Source organism: Pelophylax lessonae (assembly GCF_965119305.1).
Source record: "Pelophylax lessonae genome assembly, chromosome: 1".
Taxonomy (NCBI): domain Eukaryota; kingdom Metazoa; phylum Chordata; class Amphibia; order Anura; family Ranidae; genus Pelophylax; species Pelophylax lessonae.
Genome location: NC_138768.1, coordinates 234,890,696 through 234,907,072, shown reverse-complemented (window position 1 = coordinate 234,907,072; position 16,377 = coordinate 234,890,696). Strand labels below are relative to the sequence as shown.

Sequence of the window (16,377 nt, the reverse complement as noted above, 5' to 3'; positions counted from 1 at the left end):
CCACTGCCCACCAGTGCCACGAATCAGTGTCCACCAGTGCCACGAATCAGTGTCCACCAGTGCCACGTATCAGTGTCCACCAGTGCCACATATCAGTGCCACTAATCAGTGTCCACCAGTGCCACATATCAGTGCCACGTATCAGTGTCCATCAGTGCCACGTATCAGTGTCCACCAGTGCCACGTATCAGTGCCACGTGTCAGTGCCACGTATCAGTGTCCACCAGTACCACATATCAGTGCCACGAATCAGTGTCCACCAGTGCCACGAATCAGTGTCCACCAGTGCCACGTATCAGTGCCACGAATCAGTGTCCACCAGTGCCACGTATCAGTGCCACTAATCAGTGTCCACCAGTGCCACGTATCAGTGCCACTAATCAGTGTCCACCAGTGGCACGTATCAGTGTCCACCAGTGCCACATATCAGTGCCACGAATCAGTGTCCACCAGTGCCACGTATCAGTGCCACGAATCCGTGTCCACCAGTGCCACGTATCAGTGCCATGAATCAGTGTCCACCAGTGCCACTTATCTGTGTCCACCAGTGCCACTCACACAGACCAAGCAGAGATAATGGGATATATATACCATTACATATATATATATATACATAATATATTATATATAATATATTATATATAATATAATATGTAATGGTATATATATTCCATTATAGGCATGGCTGCAATGTGGGGAATGCCTGGCTAATCTTTCTTCTTCCTGGAAAGTCTGATAACAAGTCGTGTCAATTAAGATAAGGAGGCGACTCCCATTGAAGTATATGGGACAAGTCGGATCACAGGTCGCCTCAAAGTAGTACAGGACCCTTTTCTGAAGTCGGAGCAACTTCAGTAGTGCCAATTAAGACGGCACTGATTGATTAACATTGCTTTTGTTATGTCAAGCGACCTGGGGCAACACAAGTTGCCTCACAAGTCGCGCTAGTGTGAATGGGCTCTAAAAGCCACAGGATTTTTTTTTTGTTTGTCTACATCTGTCATTGCTTTTGTATCTGAGTATTTCCCTCTATCTTATTCAGGAGCTATCAAAAACTTACTGAGCTTTTCATGGCTGTTTCTATGTATTTTCTAGTTGTTTAATATGTTTTATATTTTCTCATTTTTACTTGTAGGCTTTAAATTTGGTTAATCTTCTTAAATCTTATAAGAGGATTGCTCCTCCTGCTGATATAGAGCACCAGTACATACTGGAACATGGCATTGCAATGTCCAGTGCTGCGCACACTAGACTACCCTTCCATTTGCTTTTCTTCACAACCGCTTCAAGCTTCTGGGCCATCATATGTAAGTTGCAAGTATTTATGTGGATATATAAATAAGCAGATTTTATTAAAATTAATTTGTAATCATGGCATCTGGAGTTATGATATTAAAACAGCATCCTCAAGCCACTTAAGTTTTGCCTCTCAATATTTCCTTCTGAAGCAAAATTTTTTAAAAGCTCAGAAGTGCAACATTCTAGCAACCTACACCACAGATATGGGGCTATAAAGTTAGGCTTGCTTTATACGTTAAAATTGAATTTCTTTCTCAAAAATTCTCATTTTTCTATAAATAGACACTCCTTAAAAAAAATGTTTTGTACTTGGTCTGTAAAATTATTTTTCTTAGAGTCCATTGAGGGAAACAAGAAGTCTTAAACTTTCAGGTTATACTGTTACTGTAGGTGGATTAGACACTGCCAAACAAACTGTGGGCCAGCCCAGGGTATAAACCCTCCTACTACCAGCATGCCCATATTTTCTAGCAAAGCCATAATGAGAGCATGATCACAAGGTGTCCCTCAATAGAAACCAAGGAAAGCGTTTTATATTGAGTACAAAAATTTTCTTTCTTGTCTATTATAGTTTACAGGAAGTTTTAAACCTTCAGGACATCCAAAAGCAGTCCAACTGAGGGGTGAACTACAAAGCAAACAACGTAAACAAAATAAAACTGGGGGGTGTATGCAGCTCATAGAGACATCTGAAAGACCTTACGCAGAAGCTGCCAGATGTGGGAGGAATATCGACCTGGCAGAAACCAGAGAACATGCTGGGACTCAAATGTTGATCCAGACCCATCTGCAAGTGGAGATTTCATCCCACAGCCAAATGATAGCCCTTAAGGGAAGTGGAATTCAGCCTTGGTCATTTTAGTAATTAAAGATGCAGCGAAGCCTCTGTTCTTTCGAACCTGGGCTTTTACGGCCATGATGTTAAAGCCACTGACCGAGAAGCAGGACAGTAAATCGGCATACCACATCCACCTGGAACAATGAGAATTACTGAAATTTTCTCGGATTTAATTGTTTGAAGCAGGATCTCTGAACCTCGAGGCCAGGAGGTCCACATCCCATGTTCCCCATCTGTGACACAGGACCCTCAGGTGTAGGGACCACTCTTTGGGTCCATGTGGTGGCAGCTGAGGAAACCTGTCTGCCATTTGTCTACGCCTATACTGTACACTGCTGACAAGGCTGGAATGTGCCGTTCTGCTCAGGACAGGATCCGCTCTACCTCACTTGAGGCAGTGAGACTTCTGACGGCTGATGTATGCCACTATCAAGGTATTGTCCAACTGAATCCACATTTGAATTTTCATTCAACAGGTTTGCCTAATGCTAAAGGGACAGTCAAATTGTCTGAAGCTCCAGAATGTTTTTCAGACAGGAATATCCCTCGGACAACCAAGTCCCCTGCTCTCTGAGGATTCCTCCCTAAGCCAACATGTTGGCTTCCATCATAAAAATCTTTCAAAAAACCACAGGAAAGGACTTTCCTGACTTTAGAGTCAGATATGGGCCACCAAGACAGGGATAGCCTCATCCTTGGAGACAAATTAAACTGCCTGTCCAGGTCCGATTTGTCCCATTATTACAGCATATTGTTGTACAGATGTCTGGAGTGAAGTTGGGCAAAGTAAACTGTCTTGTAGAGGCTACTATCAGCCCCACGACACTCATGGAGAAGCAGGAGTCTGACCATTTCTGGACTTAAAGCTAAACCCCAGCTTTTGATGCACTTTACACAGTTCATTTTGACCAAGCTGACCCACAAGCGATTTGTTGTTCGCTGCTGCGCACAGACCTCAGCTCCGTGCTAGGTCAGCAGCAATATAGCCCCACCAGACGGGGGCTGGCCTGCAAGTTACACACATTGCAAGGTCTCAGGCATTCCTCCTGGCTGACAGCCCCCCACCCCCACCAACCCTGGGAGACTTGTGCTGCCATTTTGCTGTAGCCAGTGTGCTCATTGCACGGCAGCCATGTTTGTGTAGTCCGGCGGCCATTTTGGGGTAATTTGCTATTGAAAATAGCGGTGGCCATGAGAGTGGAGCCCTGTGGGTCGCGATTTTGGCAGTGTGAGCCCCTCCTCATCCCCTGGTGCTGAGTCCTTGATCTTTTCACCTCCTGATCGCCGCATGTGAAGTGCAGATTTTCCTGGTGGCTGCAGGTGCCTGTTTCTGCTGGGTGATGAGTCTGGCGGGGTCCTCTCCGTCTCTGCTAATGATCGATTAGGTGCTCAGTTACTGACGACTGAGTGGTGCTGCCGGAGCGGTGGGGGTGTCCCTTAGCAGTGTTTTTACACCTTTTTTTTGTGGGGTCCCCTATTGACTCATGGAGTCTTTCGAGAACATTTCCCCACCTGATTCCCTCTCAGAGGCTGCAGGGCCATCCTGGTCCCAACCATCCATCGACTAACGGCAGTCCTGGAGTCCTTTGTGTCCCGACTGGAGGTGGTTTTTTAGCAACGAGCTATCAAAAAGCGTCCCCTGCCTCATCCTTCTCCTCAGATCCTAAATCTGATTCGGCGGACGTGGGTACTGTGCTGGGTCTGCTACCACACGCCCTGAGTTCTCAGATAGTGAGGATGATTCCTCCACTTCTGCAACCGCGCACGAAAAGGCACTGGTGGATGTACTGATTGTATCTGTGCATGAGACCTTAAAAATGGAGGACGCAGCTGAAGCTGCGACTGAGGTGTCGGTTCCCTTTGGCACTCACAAGCCATCCAGAGCAGCAAAGGGGTATCCTTACCCCGGCTATTTTAACAGAAACAGAAACGTTGCTAAAGAGTGGGAACTGCCAAATCTCTAAGCGATTTGCTGTGCGGTACCCCTATGAGGAGTCCCTTCTTAAAAAGTGGACTGTTCCATGGTGGTGGACAATCCGGTCTCCAGATTAAAAAAAGCAACCATGATTCCAGTTGAAAAGTCCCCTGACAGGAAGGCGGAGGCTGTGGCCCGCAATATGTACACCTTGGCTGGTTGGGCACTGAGACCGGTATTCACCATTGCACTGATGTCGCAAACTCTGACCGAGTGGGCTAAGCTTTTATGCCGTGATCTGGAGGGGGAGCAGCTCCGAACTGCCTTTACTGAGCTGGCGGACCGGTTGGTCCAGGGGCTGCAATTTATCTGCGATGCCTCTTTGGATACGGCTCCCCTAGTCGCTAGGCTCTCTGTTTCAGCAGTGGCTCCTTTTTTGGCTCATTTGCTGGTCTGCAGACCAGACTTCTAAAAAGGCCTTCTTTCAAGGAGATCGCCTGTTTGGAGCTACCCTGGATGACATCATTAAGGGTCTCACAGGGGGGAAGAGTACCTTTCTTCCACAGGCTAGTAAGGGCAAGGACCCTCGTCATAGCTGTGGGCCATCCTTCTCGGCTCATAAGAAGTTTTTTTCGTCCCTCAGGGGCGGTATCAAAGCCGTTCAGGGCCGCCTCCAGTGGATCCAAGCGAACTTGGTCTGGCAAGTCAAGAGCGGGCTTATACAGACCTGCCGACAAGGCTCCTTTAGCATGAAGGTGCGCCCTCACCCATATCAGGGGTGGGGGGGAAGTCTTTGCTGGTTTCTGGACCCGTGGACTTCCCTGGTACAAGACACGTGGGTCCACTAAGTCAGTGGTCCTCAACTCCAGTCCTCAGGGCCCACTAACAGGCCAGATTTTAAGTATTACCTTGGGGAGATGCAGACTAGAATACTGCAATCACTGAGCAGCAAATTATATCACCTGGGATGTATTTTAGTTATCTTGCAATCCTGGCCTGTTAGTGGGCCCTGAGGACCAGGGTTGAGGACCACTGCACTAAGTCATATGGTCCGGCTACAAGATCGAGTTTCGCTCTAACAAGATCCATTTCTCTGATGTTCATTGACGGACACAGCACCCACCCCTCTGTGGAGTTGTAATTCTTCTGACACTGCTTGTAACAAAACTGAGTACCTATTGCAGATAGAGGAAGTATAACCCCTGGGCTTGTCCATAGGTGTAGCCAGACTTTTTTTCTACCTAGTGTCCTTCTCCTGTAGGAGGCATTATAACCCTTAGAGTTATACACAGAAGATCAGGAGCTGTGTCTGTCAATGAACATCAGAGAAATGGATTTTATGGCAAGTCAAAAATCCAATTTTTGTGCTCTCGGGGCTGCAGACAGGTGAAATCGATATTTCTCCAGAGTCTTCCCCAGGAGGGTCCAAGCTTGGTCTGGTAAGCCTAGAGCTGGCTTCTCCGGACCCGCAGACAAGACCCCTTCAGCATGAAGGTCTGCCCTTACCCATATCTGGGGTGGGAGGACATCTTCGCTGGTTTTTGGCCCTGTGGACCTCATTCATGTGTGTCAAGGAGATCCACAAAATGTTCCTTTTTTGGGGTACCAAGTAGGGGGGCAAAGTTTGTCTTTTTTACGGGTTTTTAGGCCCTGAGTCTCCTTGTGCGAATATAATTCCTGCAAAGGTTCAGGTGACGTCCAAACTACCTAAGGTCAGTGATCCCTACTATGGTGAAGTCGACTTCTAGCAAGATATACCATGGCATTTGGAAAGCGTACAGTTCTTGGTGTCAGTCGATAAGCGCTTATCCTTGCTCCTTTTCTGTGGCTCGGATCTTGAATTTTCTTCAACGGGGCATTGAGCAGAAGTTGGCCTGGAGTACTATCAAGGGCGGTCTCTTTTGTGCCGTGGGATTTAACCACCACAATACTGGGCACTTTGACCCCCTTCCTTCCCAGGCCAATTTTCAGCGCTTTTACAATATGAATGACAATTACGCGGTCACGGTTTTCACACAAATCGAGCTTTCTTTTGGTGGTATTTATTCACCACTGGGTTTTTTATTTTTTGTGCTACAACTGAAAAAGACCAAAAATTTTGAAAAACAAGTGCGTTTTTCTTTGTTTATGTTCTACAATTTTGCAAATATGTAATTTCTCTTCATAAAATTTATACTGCTACATTTCTTTGGTAAAAATAACCCACATCAGGGTATATTATTTGGTCTGTGTAAAAGTTATTAAGTCTAGAAGCTATGGTACCAATCGCTGAAAATTGATCACACCTGATGTATTAATGGCCTGTCTAATTTCTTGAGGCCCTAACATGTCAAGACAGTACAAATACCCCCCCCCCCCCCCCCAAATTAACACTTTTTGGAAAGTAGACAGTCCAGGCTATACAGTAAGAGACATGGCGAGTTTTTTTGATGTTGTAATGTTTCCCCAAAATTCTTTGGAAAATTAAGATTTTTTTTTTTTTTCACAAAAATGTCATATTAGGTTATTTCTCACACATGGCATTGCCTTACTTGCAACTAGACCCCAAAACACATTCTGCTACTCCTCCGGAATATGGCGATAACACATAGATAAGCGCAACATCCAAATAGCACCTTCAGCCATAATCCACTTTTTAGACCAGACTGTCTTCTTACCTTTTTTGTTTACAAGTATAATCTGTAATTTTGCTAGAAAATGACTTAGAACTCCCAAACATATATTTTTTGTAGCAGAGGCCCTGGAGAATAAAATGGTGGTTTTGCAAATTTTTATGTCACACGGTATTTGCGCAGCAGTTTTTTCGAACGCAATTTAACCTACTAATGCATAAATACATTTTAATAAATTTCAGAGCACACAGAGACAATATAATACCCACATTTTCAGTAAAATATAAAACTTGGCATAGCGCTGGGTAAATGGATACCAAACATATCACACTTTAACCACTTGCCAACTGCTCACAGTAATATTACTGCGGCAGTGCAGCTCCCCTGGGTCCAGTCACGTAGTACTACATGACTGGAGCGAAAGGGGTTTTGACGGTGCGCTCCCGCTGTGTTTAGACATAGCGGGAGTCTGGCCGGAGGAGGAGAGGCAGCAATTCGTCCTCCCCTGATTGTCCGGGAAACAGAGAGAAGACCCACCTGCTTATGTAAACAAAGCAGGTGGATCTTCTCACTGACAGGCAGGGACAGAGCTATGCTGAAACTGCAATCTCTGTGCCTGTCTGCCTGTCACAGAACCCACACACACACACACACGTCAGTAAGCATTAGGCATACATTTAACCTCTTGATCACCCCAAAAGTATTAACCGCTTCCCTGCCAGTTTCATTATTACAGTAACCGTGCATATTTTTAGCAGTGATTACTGTATGTCACTGGTCAACCCCCCCCCCCCAAAGTGTCAAAAATTTCAGTTAGTGGTCCGATCTGTCCGCCGCAATGTCGCAATCCTGCAAAATATCGCAGATTGCCGCCATTACTTGTAAAAAAAAAAAGACAATAAAAATGGCAAATCTTTCCCGTAGTTAGTAGACGCAATAACTTTTGCCCAACCCAATCAAAATACGCTTATTGAGATTTTTTTTTTTTTTTACCAAAAATATATCGTGACGATACCTCACGTGTGGTGCTATCGCTCTTTACGTATGCGTACGGGACCAATGTGTGCGTTCGCCTTTACACGCGAGCATGGGGACGCTTTAAATGTATTATTTATTTATTGGTGGTACATTGACAGATGTTGATTGGCCACCGGCGGACACGGACACTGAGCTCAATGGGGAGAACTGTCACAGAGACAAGCGTCTGTTTTCATTCTGAAGGCTGTGTTTAGACACAGCCATCACGTGATCGGGAGGGTCAATCACATCGCCCGTATCCTGATCTTGTCTTGGCTGTGTCCTGTGATCACAGCCTTCACAGGATTGCGGCGCAAGCAGGCACTCGTTCTGAGGGACGCATGAGAATGTCCACTCAAAACGACGGAGCTCCCACCCGGCCCTTTTATGCAGAGGCCGAGTGGGAGGAGGATAAACTTTGTGCTCTCGGTTCTCCAGAAATCTCCATTTCAGAATATTCAGGAGATTCCCTTGCCTACGTTGACCCAGAAGGTGGCATTGGTGGTATTGGTGGCTATTACCTCGGCCCGCAGGGTATTGGAGTTGGCGGCACTATCCTGTCGTACTCCCTATTTAGTGGTCCATAGAGATAAAGTGGTTCTTCATCCCTATCCATCATTCCTGCCCAAAGTTGTCTCTGACTTTCATTCGAATGAGGACATTGTGTTGCCTTCCTTGTGTCCCAAGCCGGCTCATCCTAAGGAATTTGCTTTGCATACCTTGGATGTGGTTTGTGGCGATTCGGGTGTATTTGGCAGCTATGGAGTGCTTTCGGAGGTCAGACTCGCTCTTTGTGGTTGCACAAGAACCGAGGAAAGGGCTTGCAGCTTCTTCGGGTAACATCTCCAGATGGATCAGACAGACAGTGACTCAGGCCTATTCTATTAAATGTCAGGTTCCTCCTTCGCCTGTCACGGCACATTCTATTCGGGCGCTTAGTACTTCCTGGGCCTTCTGTCATCAAGTGCCCAGCACACTGTTAATGTTGGACTTTTTTGGACTGAATTTGCACAGTTTCTATTTTTTTATATTCCAATTTCTGTTTTTATATATTTATTTGCACAGAGCACTTTATTATTACTCTTATTATTATTATTATTATTATTATTAAGTGATTATGTTCACTTAATATCGCACTATGATTAGTAAACCATTTATTGATTTTTGAACTTGCGCTGCTGATAGCATATTTTATTGCAGCTAATTTATATACATCATATGGCCTCTAGCGGCTTGAAGCGGCAGCAGTTTTAATTTAATTTGTTTTGTTTTTCTTTGGCGCGAGTGTATTTGAACTCACATTGCTGTTGAGGCTGTTCCCTCTTGAGGGGTGTTTTTATTTAATTTCAGATGGGGCTCCTGTGACCCGGTTAGGGCTCTTTCTTGTGTTTAGCCTTAAGTTCTTTTCCCCACCAGTCATTTTACTTTTGGCACTGCTTTTGAACGTCCCTGTAGTTATGATTTATGGAGCGCTGTGTCCGTCGATGAACAAAAGAGAAAATGGGATTTTTTACTCACCGTAAGCTTCATTTCTCCGAGTTCATCAATGGACACAGCACCCACCCCTCTAAGGAGTTTTTGATACTTATACTGCTAATGCTAATACTGCTTGCTATTAAACTGAATACCTATAGCAGAGATAGGGTTATATGCCAGCTGAAGACATCCCATGGGTGTGGCAAAGTTTTTTGTTCTGCCTAGTACTACTCCTGCAGAAGGTGATGGAACCCTGTTTAGATTTATGGAGCGCTGTGTCCGTCGAATCCAGAGAAATGTTTTTTACGGTGAGTAAAAAAATCCAATTTTTCTTCAGGTAAGCTCAGTCGAGCAATTCAGTATCAGACCCTATCTCCCTGATTGCTCAGTAGCTGCTAAGGTTGTGGACAGGTTAGATACAGAAACTGCTGGAGCGGGAACCCTGCAATCTAAGTTTGAATACTGGATAAAGTCTTGCGTTACCATGGTAAAGACTTCAGTTGAAAGGGCAGAGGACCCAGCTACACCCAATAGAGCCAAAAGAGGACTTTGAAGAGGGAAAATGACTCTAGCAACAGACATCCGCACCATTATTAAAACCCTAACAGAATAGTAAAGAAGAGTCTTGATTAAAGTAATCATGTGAACAAGTTCAAGGTTTAAGACTTTCTGTTTCTAACAATGGATGAGAAGGAAAAACTGTCCTTGTGTCTGCTACATCATGCCTGCAATGCCACAGAGATGCTGTCCTCTGTGCCTGTCTGTTTGGCCAGGCTACACTTCTCTTTATAAATAGTTATAGTAATATACAACTGAGTTTGAGTCACGAAAACTTTCATTTAAAGATAATCCTCATTTGTTACAATGGATATATAACCATTTTGTGTGCCAAATATTTTTAAAAATCTGGATATTACTGTCATGCATACACAGCCTGTGCAAAGAGCAGAGCTGTGGGTGGGACCCAGTAGGTCCTCCCTCTACAAGCTGCTTGCAGTTTCCTGTGGGGGGGGGGGGGGCAATACATGACCAGTCACCTTACACAAGAAGAGAACAGAGGTGTAAAGTACAGGAGTTGTTTCATGCTTGGTTACAGTACCACTATAGAATAAATACGCAAAGGGTGCGAAGATTGTTATAGGAATGGATATGGCTTTTTTATCTGGACAATGTTTTGGCCAGAGTTCGCTTTAAATCAGAACTTAACTAAAAAAAGATAGGTTTTTCTTTTCAATCCCTCACCCCCTTCACTTTCACAAATGTGTTATTTCTTTTCTTTCTGTGTGTGAGTGTATGTGTATATGTACCGTGTACGGTTTGTGTGTGTGTGTATATATATATATATATATATATATATATATATATATATATATATATATATATATATATACAGTATCTCATGAAAATGAGTACACCCCTCACATTTTTGTAAATATTTTATTATATCTTTTCATGTGACAACACTGAAGAAATTACACTTTGCTACATTGTAAAGTATTGATTGTACAGCTTGTATAACAGTGTAAATTTGCTGTCCCCTCAAAATAACTCAACACACATAACTCACACACTTAATGTCTAAACCGCTGGCAACAAAAGTGTATACGCCCCTAAGTGAAAATGTTCAAATTGGGCCCAATTGGCCATTTTCCCTCCCCGGAGTCATGTGGCTCCTTAGTATTACAAGGTTTCAGGTGTGAATGGGGAGCAGGTGTGTTAAATTTGGTGTTCTCGCTCTCACACACTTATACTGGTCACTGGAAGTTCAACATGGCAAAGAACTCTCTAAGGATCTGAAAAAAAAATGGTTGCTCCACATAAAGATGGCCTAGGCTATAAGAAGATTGCCAAGACCCTGAAACCAAGCTGCAGCATGTTGGCTAAGACCATACAGCGGTTTAACAGCACGTACTCCGCATCATATCCAGAGGTTGTCTTTGGGAAATAGACGTATTAGTGCTGCCAGCATTGCTGCAGAGGTTGAAGGGGTGGGGGGGTCAGCCTGTCAGTGTTCAGACCATACGCCACACATTCCATCAAATTAGTCTGCATGGCTGTTGTCCCAGAAGGAAGCCTCTTCTAAAGCTGATGCACAAGAATACCCGCAAATAGTTTGTTGAAGACAAGCAGTATAAGGACATGGATTACTAGAACCATGTCCTGTCTGATGAGACCGCTATAAACTTAATTGGTTCTGATGCTGTCAAACGTGTGTGGCGGCAACCAGGTGAGGCGTACTAAGACAAGTGTGTCTTGCCTACAGTCAAGCATGGTGGTGGGAGTGTCATGGTCTGTGGCTGCATGAGTGCTGCCGGCACTGGGAAGCTACAGTTCATTGAAGGAACCATGAATGCCAACATGTACTGTGACATTCTGAAACCGAGCATGACACCCTCCCTTTGGAGACTGGGCTGCAGGGCAGTATTCCAACATGAGAATGACCCCAAACACACCTCCAAGATGACCATTGGATTGCTAAAGAAGCTGAGGGTAAAGGCGATGACTGGCCAAGCGTGTCTCCAGACCTAAACCCTATTGCGTATCTGTGGGGCATCCTCAAATGGAAGGTGGAGGAGCGCAAGGTCTCTAACATCCATCAGCTCCATGGTGTCGACATGGAGGAGTGGAAAAGGACTCTAGTGGCATCCTGTGAAGCTCTGGTGAACTCCATGCCCAAGAGGGTTTAGGCAGTGCTGGAAAATAATGTTGGCCACACAAAATATTGACACTTTGGGCCCAATTTGGACATTTTCACTTAGGGGTGTACTCACTTTTTGTTGCCCGCGGTTTAGACATTAATGGCTGTGTAAAACAAAGGTGAGCTACCAACAGCGTGCCATAATCAAGGACAACAGAAAACAAGGAAAATGCCTGATGGAAAACCAACCAGACAAAATTATGGACTTTAACCACTTAACGCAAACTGACATAGGTCTACGTCAGCTGCCTTTAAGTGGTCGTACCGGGGTGATATAGTTGGGGGGAGTACCGCGCTTTAAAGTGCTTAATACAACATAGATAAAATTATATACATATGTGAAAAAGTGCCTTAGTGCTTCTTAAATACAATATTCAAAAATTATGTGTCTCAATGTGCAAAATAAATACAATCCGATATAAATCCTTCAATTAATATAATAGGTGATAAAATGGACTAAACTAAAATTGATCTTAGTAAAACCAACTATATCAATACAATATATAGTGAAAACATGTATATAAAGTTATAAGTCCGTGACCTTTTCAAAATTTAATAATGTGCTCTAAATAGGTGATATCAAATAAAGTGCTGAAGTGTCCTTAAAATAATTATATAAATATATAGTGATCAACAAAATCTTCTTTATCCAAATTTGGCATGCAGGTGCTCTTTCGTGCGGTGCCCACTAGGTGTCCTAAGCGCTCACCTCAATGCTCTTTTAAAAGAGCCTTAAGTTGTATGTCTCAGTATGCTGTTCCTTCCTCCTTATTGGCATATATGTACCATTATGATTCCTCGGTTATATCTCCCTTGTATAAACAGCTATATTCCAGGGGATATATGCGGTCCTTTATATCTCCAAAAACTCAAATTGGGCCAAACATGGTGAAGTACGTCCCATAAAATTTATTAAAAAAAGGTAAGAGTAACACTCACATTGCGTTGCGTCTTGTTTCTAGCATAACAAACATTCCTTTGCCGATACGTCACTTCCGGTTTGGCTATCCTATGCGTTACGCTGCGTACCCACGCAGCTTCTTCCAGGGATCCCTTTGCCGATACGTCACTTCCGGTTTGGCTATCCTACGCGTTACGCTGCGTACCCACGCAGCTTCTTCCAGGGATCCCTGGAAGAATCTGCGTGGGTACGCAGCGTAACGCGTAGGATAGCCAAACCGGAAGTGACGTATCGGCAAAGGAATGTTTGTTATGCTAGAAACAAGACGCAACGCAATGTGAGTGTTACTCTTACCTTTTTTTAATAAATTTTATGGGACGTACTTCACCATGTTTGGCCCAATTTGATTTTTTGGAGATATAAAGGACCGCATATATCCCCTGGAATATAGCTGTTTATACAAGGGAGATATAACCGAGGATTCATAATGGTACATATATGCCAATAAGGAGGAAGGAACAGCATACTGAGGCATACAACTTAAGGCTCTTTTAAAAGAGCATTGAGGTGAGCGCTTAGGACACCTAGTGGGCACCGCACGAAAGAGCACCTGCATGCCAAATTTGGATAAAGAAGATTTTGTTGATCACTATATATTTATATAATTATTTTAAGGACACTTCAGCACTTTATTTGATATCACCTATTTAGAGCACATTATTAAATTTTGAAAAGGTCACGGACTTATAACTTTATATACATGTTTTCACTATATATTGTATTGATATAGTTGATTTTACTAAGATCAATTTTAGTTTAGTCCATTTTATCACCTATTATATTAATTGAAGGATTTATATCGGATTGTATTTATTTTGCACATTGAGACACATAATTTTTGAATATTGTATTTAAGAAGCACTAAGCCACTTTTTCACATATGTATATAATTTTATCTATGTTGTATTAAGCACTTTAAAGCGCGGTACTCCCCCCAACTATATTTATCTGAATTGTGTAGGTTACCAATTTTAGTACCTGCGGCATTAAAGGTGTTATATTATATTGTAGACAACAAGTAGAGAGACAGCGCGAGAATTTCACCAACCCTTTACGTACCGGGGTGATGCCTCTAGCTAGCTCATTCCGATACCCTTTTTTAGAGCCGGCGGTCGGCTTTCCAGCTGCTTTCCCACCTGTAGACTCGAGCAACCAGCTGGCTAGATGGAGTCCAGATCAAAGCCGAATGCGGCTTCGATCGGGTCTTCAATGATGTAACCCAGAGGCAGCGTCTATGACGTCACGTCCGGGTTACTCGGCTGCTAAAGGCGCCAAATTTAAAATGTGAATGTATTCAAAAATGCAGTTTTCGGCATTTTGAATACATGGAAGTGTAGTGGAGGGGTCTAGGGTCTTTAAGACCCTCGATCCCTCCATAAAGAGTACCTGTCACTGCCTATTGCTGTCACAAGGGATGTTTACATTGTTAGTGACAGCAATAAAAGTGATCAGATTTTTATTTTTTTTAAACTGTGGTAAAAATAAATAAAATAAATAGAAAAAAAAAAACATTTTTTAGCCACCCCCGTCGCCGTGAGCTCACGCACGAAAAAAATGTATACGGAAATCGCGCCCGCAAATTAAATCGCTGTTAAAACCACACATGTGAGGTATCGCCGCGATCGCCAGAGTGTGAGCAATAATTTAAAAAAAAAAAGCGCTATTCTCTAACTCTAAACTGGTAACCGTTAAAAGCGTCGCGTATGGAGATTTTTATTGACCGTAGTTTGTTGCCATTCAGCGGGTGTGCGCAATTTTAAACCGTAACATGTTGGTTATCTATTTACTCGACATGACATCATCTATCGCAATATACAAAAAAATGGGCTAAGTTTACAGTTTCCTTTTTTTTTAAATGCAGTAAATGTAATTTTTCGTAATTTTTCAAAAAAAAAAAATGGCGTTTAAAAGACTGCTGCGCAAATACTGTGTGACAATAAAAAATGCAATAACCGCCATTTTATTCTCTATCAAAAAATACAGATTTTAACTTGTGAACAAAATGTGTCAAAAATAGACTCGGTCCTTAAGTGGTTAATGGCACATCATAAAATAGGCATAAGATGCAACTGATAAAAATTAAATATTTTATTGAAGACACTTTAAAACACCATATCAAAATCGGAGGTAATGGACCTCAATCCAAGCAGAGGGGTTCAATACATCCTAGTTGTATAAAATTTACGCCTAAAAGGCTACACTGATACACAAATACATGAGTACTTGACTGGAAGAGTATGTCTGATTAAGGGTCAACGCGTTTCATGGTAAGCTTCATCAGGACTAAAGACAAGTATTAATATTCTTAATACAAACAAAAAGGAAAATTTTTTTGAATAGTATTGAAATCAATAGCATCATACACTAACATAGTGTGAGTATACTACAATGTGCACATTCATATGACTTGGTCAAATAATGAACCAACCTTCTCCAAATGACACAAGACAAATTTGGCTTTGGGTGGACATAGGGGAACAGTCAAGGCCTGGGTCACCAGAACAAAGTTCTGCAGCAACAGAATATTATGAATATAATGAATATTGATAGCACCACTTAATATAGGATGTTATTGTAGTATGATATGCCATAATCGGGTAAATACATTATATAGAAACAAAATATTTACCTATTCTCATATTTTAAACGGAAAAGACACTTGATGGGTATGATTCTTCTGAGAAAAAGATGTAGAAAAGAGAGCGGCCGAATGAGACTGAGGATACATAATGTTGGCTGATATATTTAATGTATTAGAGGCCCCCATAGATCACATGTGTTAGAGGCCCCCAAATAAAGTCTAGATCACATGTGTCAAACACAAGGCCCGCGGGCCGAATCCGGCCCTCCAGGCCATTTCATGTGGCCCTCGCACCTCACCTCTCCTGCAGCTGCAGGAGAGCTCAAGCCCCTGTACCTTTTGCTTTCCAGCAATGCCTACAGCTTCTTCCCAGCAGCTGCACAAGATGAGGGGGGTTCACTACTGTAGGGAAGGGTGAGGGACTCAACTTCTGATGGTGGTGAGGCTCTTAACATCTTATGTAAGAGTAGGGGATGCTCTGGACATCTAGTCTTACATATACAACCGGCCCTTTTGAGGGCAATTATATTGCTGATGCGGCCTGCGATTAAATTGATTTTGACACCCCTGGTCTAGATGAAAAAAGAAAAATAAATATATACAGTATCTCAGGTGTGCAAGCCCAAATAAATAGAATCATAACACGGAGCCTGATCGCTATAAGAACTCAGACTGAATGGGCCATATAAGGTTTGTATCAGGCTGACAGGGTGAGAACTTAACCTAATAAAAAGATGTACTATTATGACTGTAATCACAACAACCTGAACTAGCTGTTTAGAGGTAAATACCATGCGGGAGGGTCATCCAAAAACGTAAATCAGGGAATGCAGAGAGAAACATATAAAATGTGTCTAACTCAATGCCAGGGAGATCTCCATAATGATGGCTGGTCACTTTGCCCTCCAGAATAAACGGAATGCCCATGAGCCTATAACAGAAAAGGGAAGCATACACCAATAAATATATATACAAAAGGA

At 43.0% G+C, this 16,377-nt stretch overlaps 1 protein-coding gene across 1 annotated transcript in view; it reads left to right on the top strand.

Moving 5' to 3' along the window:
* KNTC1 (kinetochore associated 1) overlaps positions 1-16,377 on the top strand; it is a 792,142-nt gene that overhangs the window by 585,640 nt on the left and 190,125 nt on the right. The window contains exon 46 of the mRNA XM_082256649.1: positions 1,136-1,307. Coding sequence (XP_082112775.1) covers positions 1,136-1,307 — 172 coding nt within the window. The remainder of the gene's footprint in view (positions 1-1,135; positions 1,308-16,377) is intronic.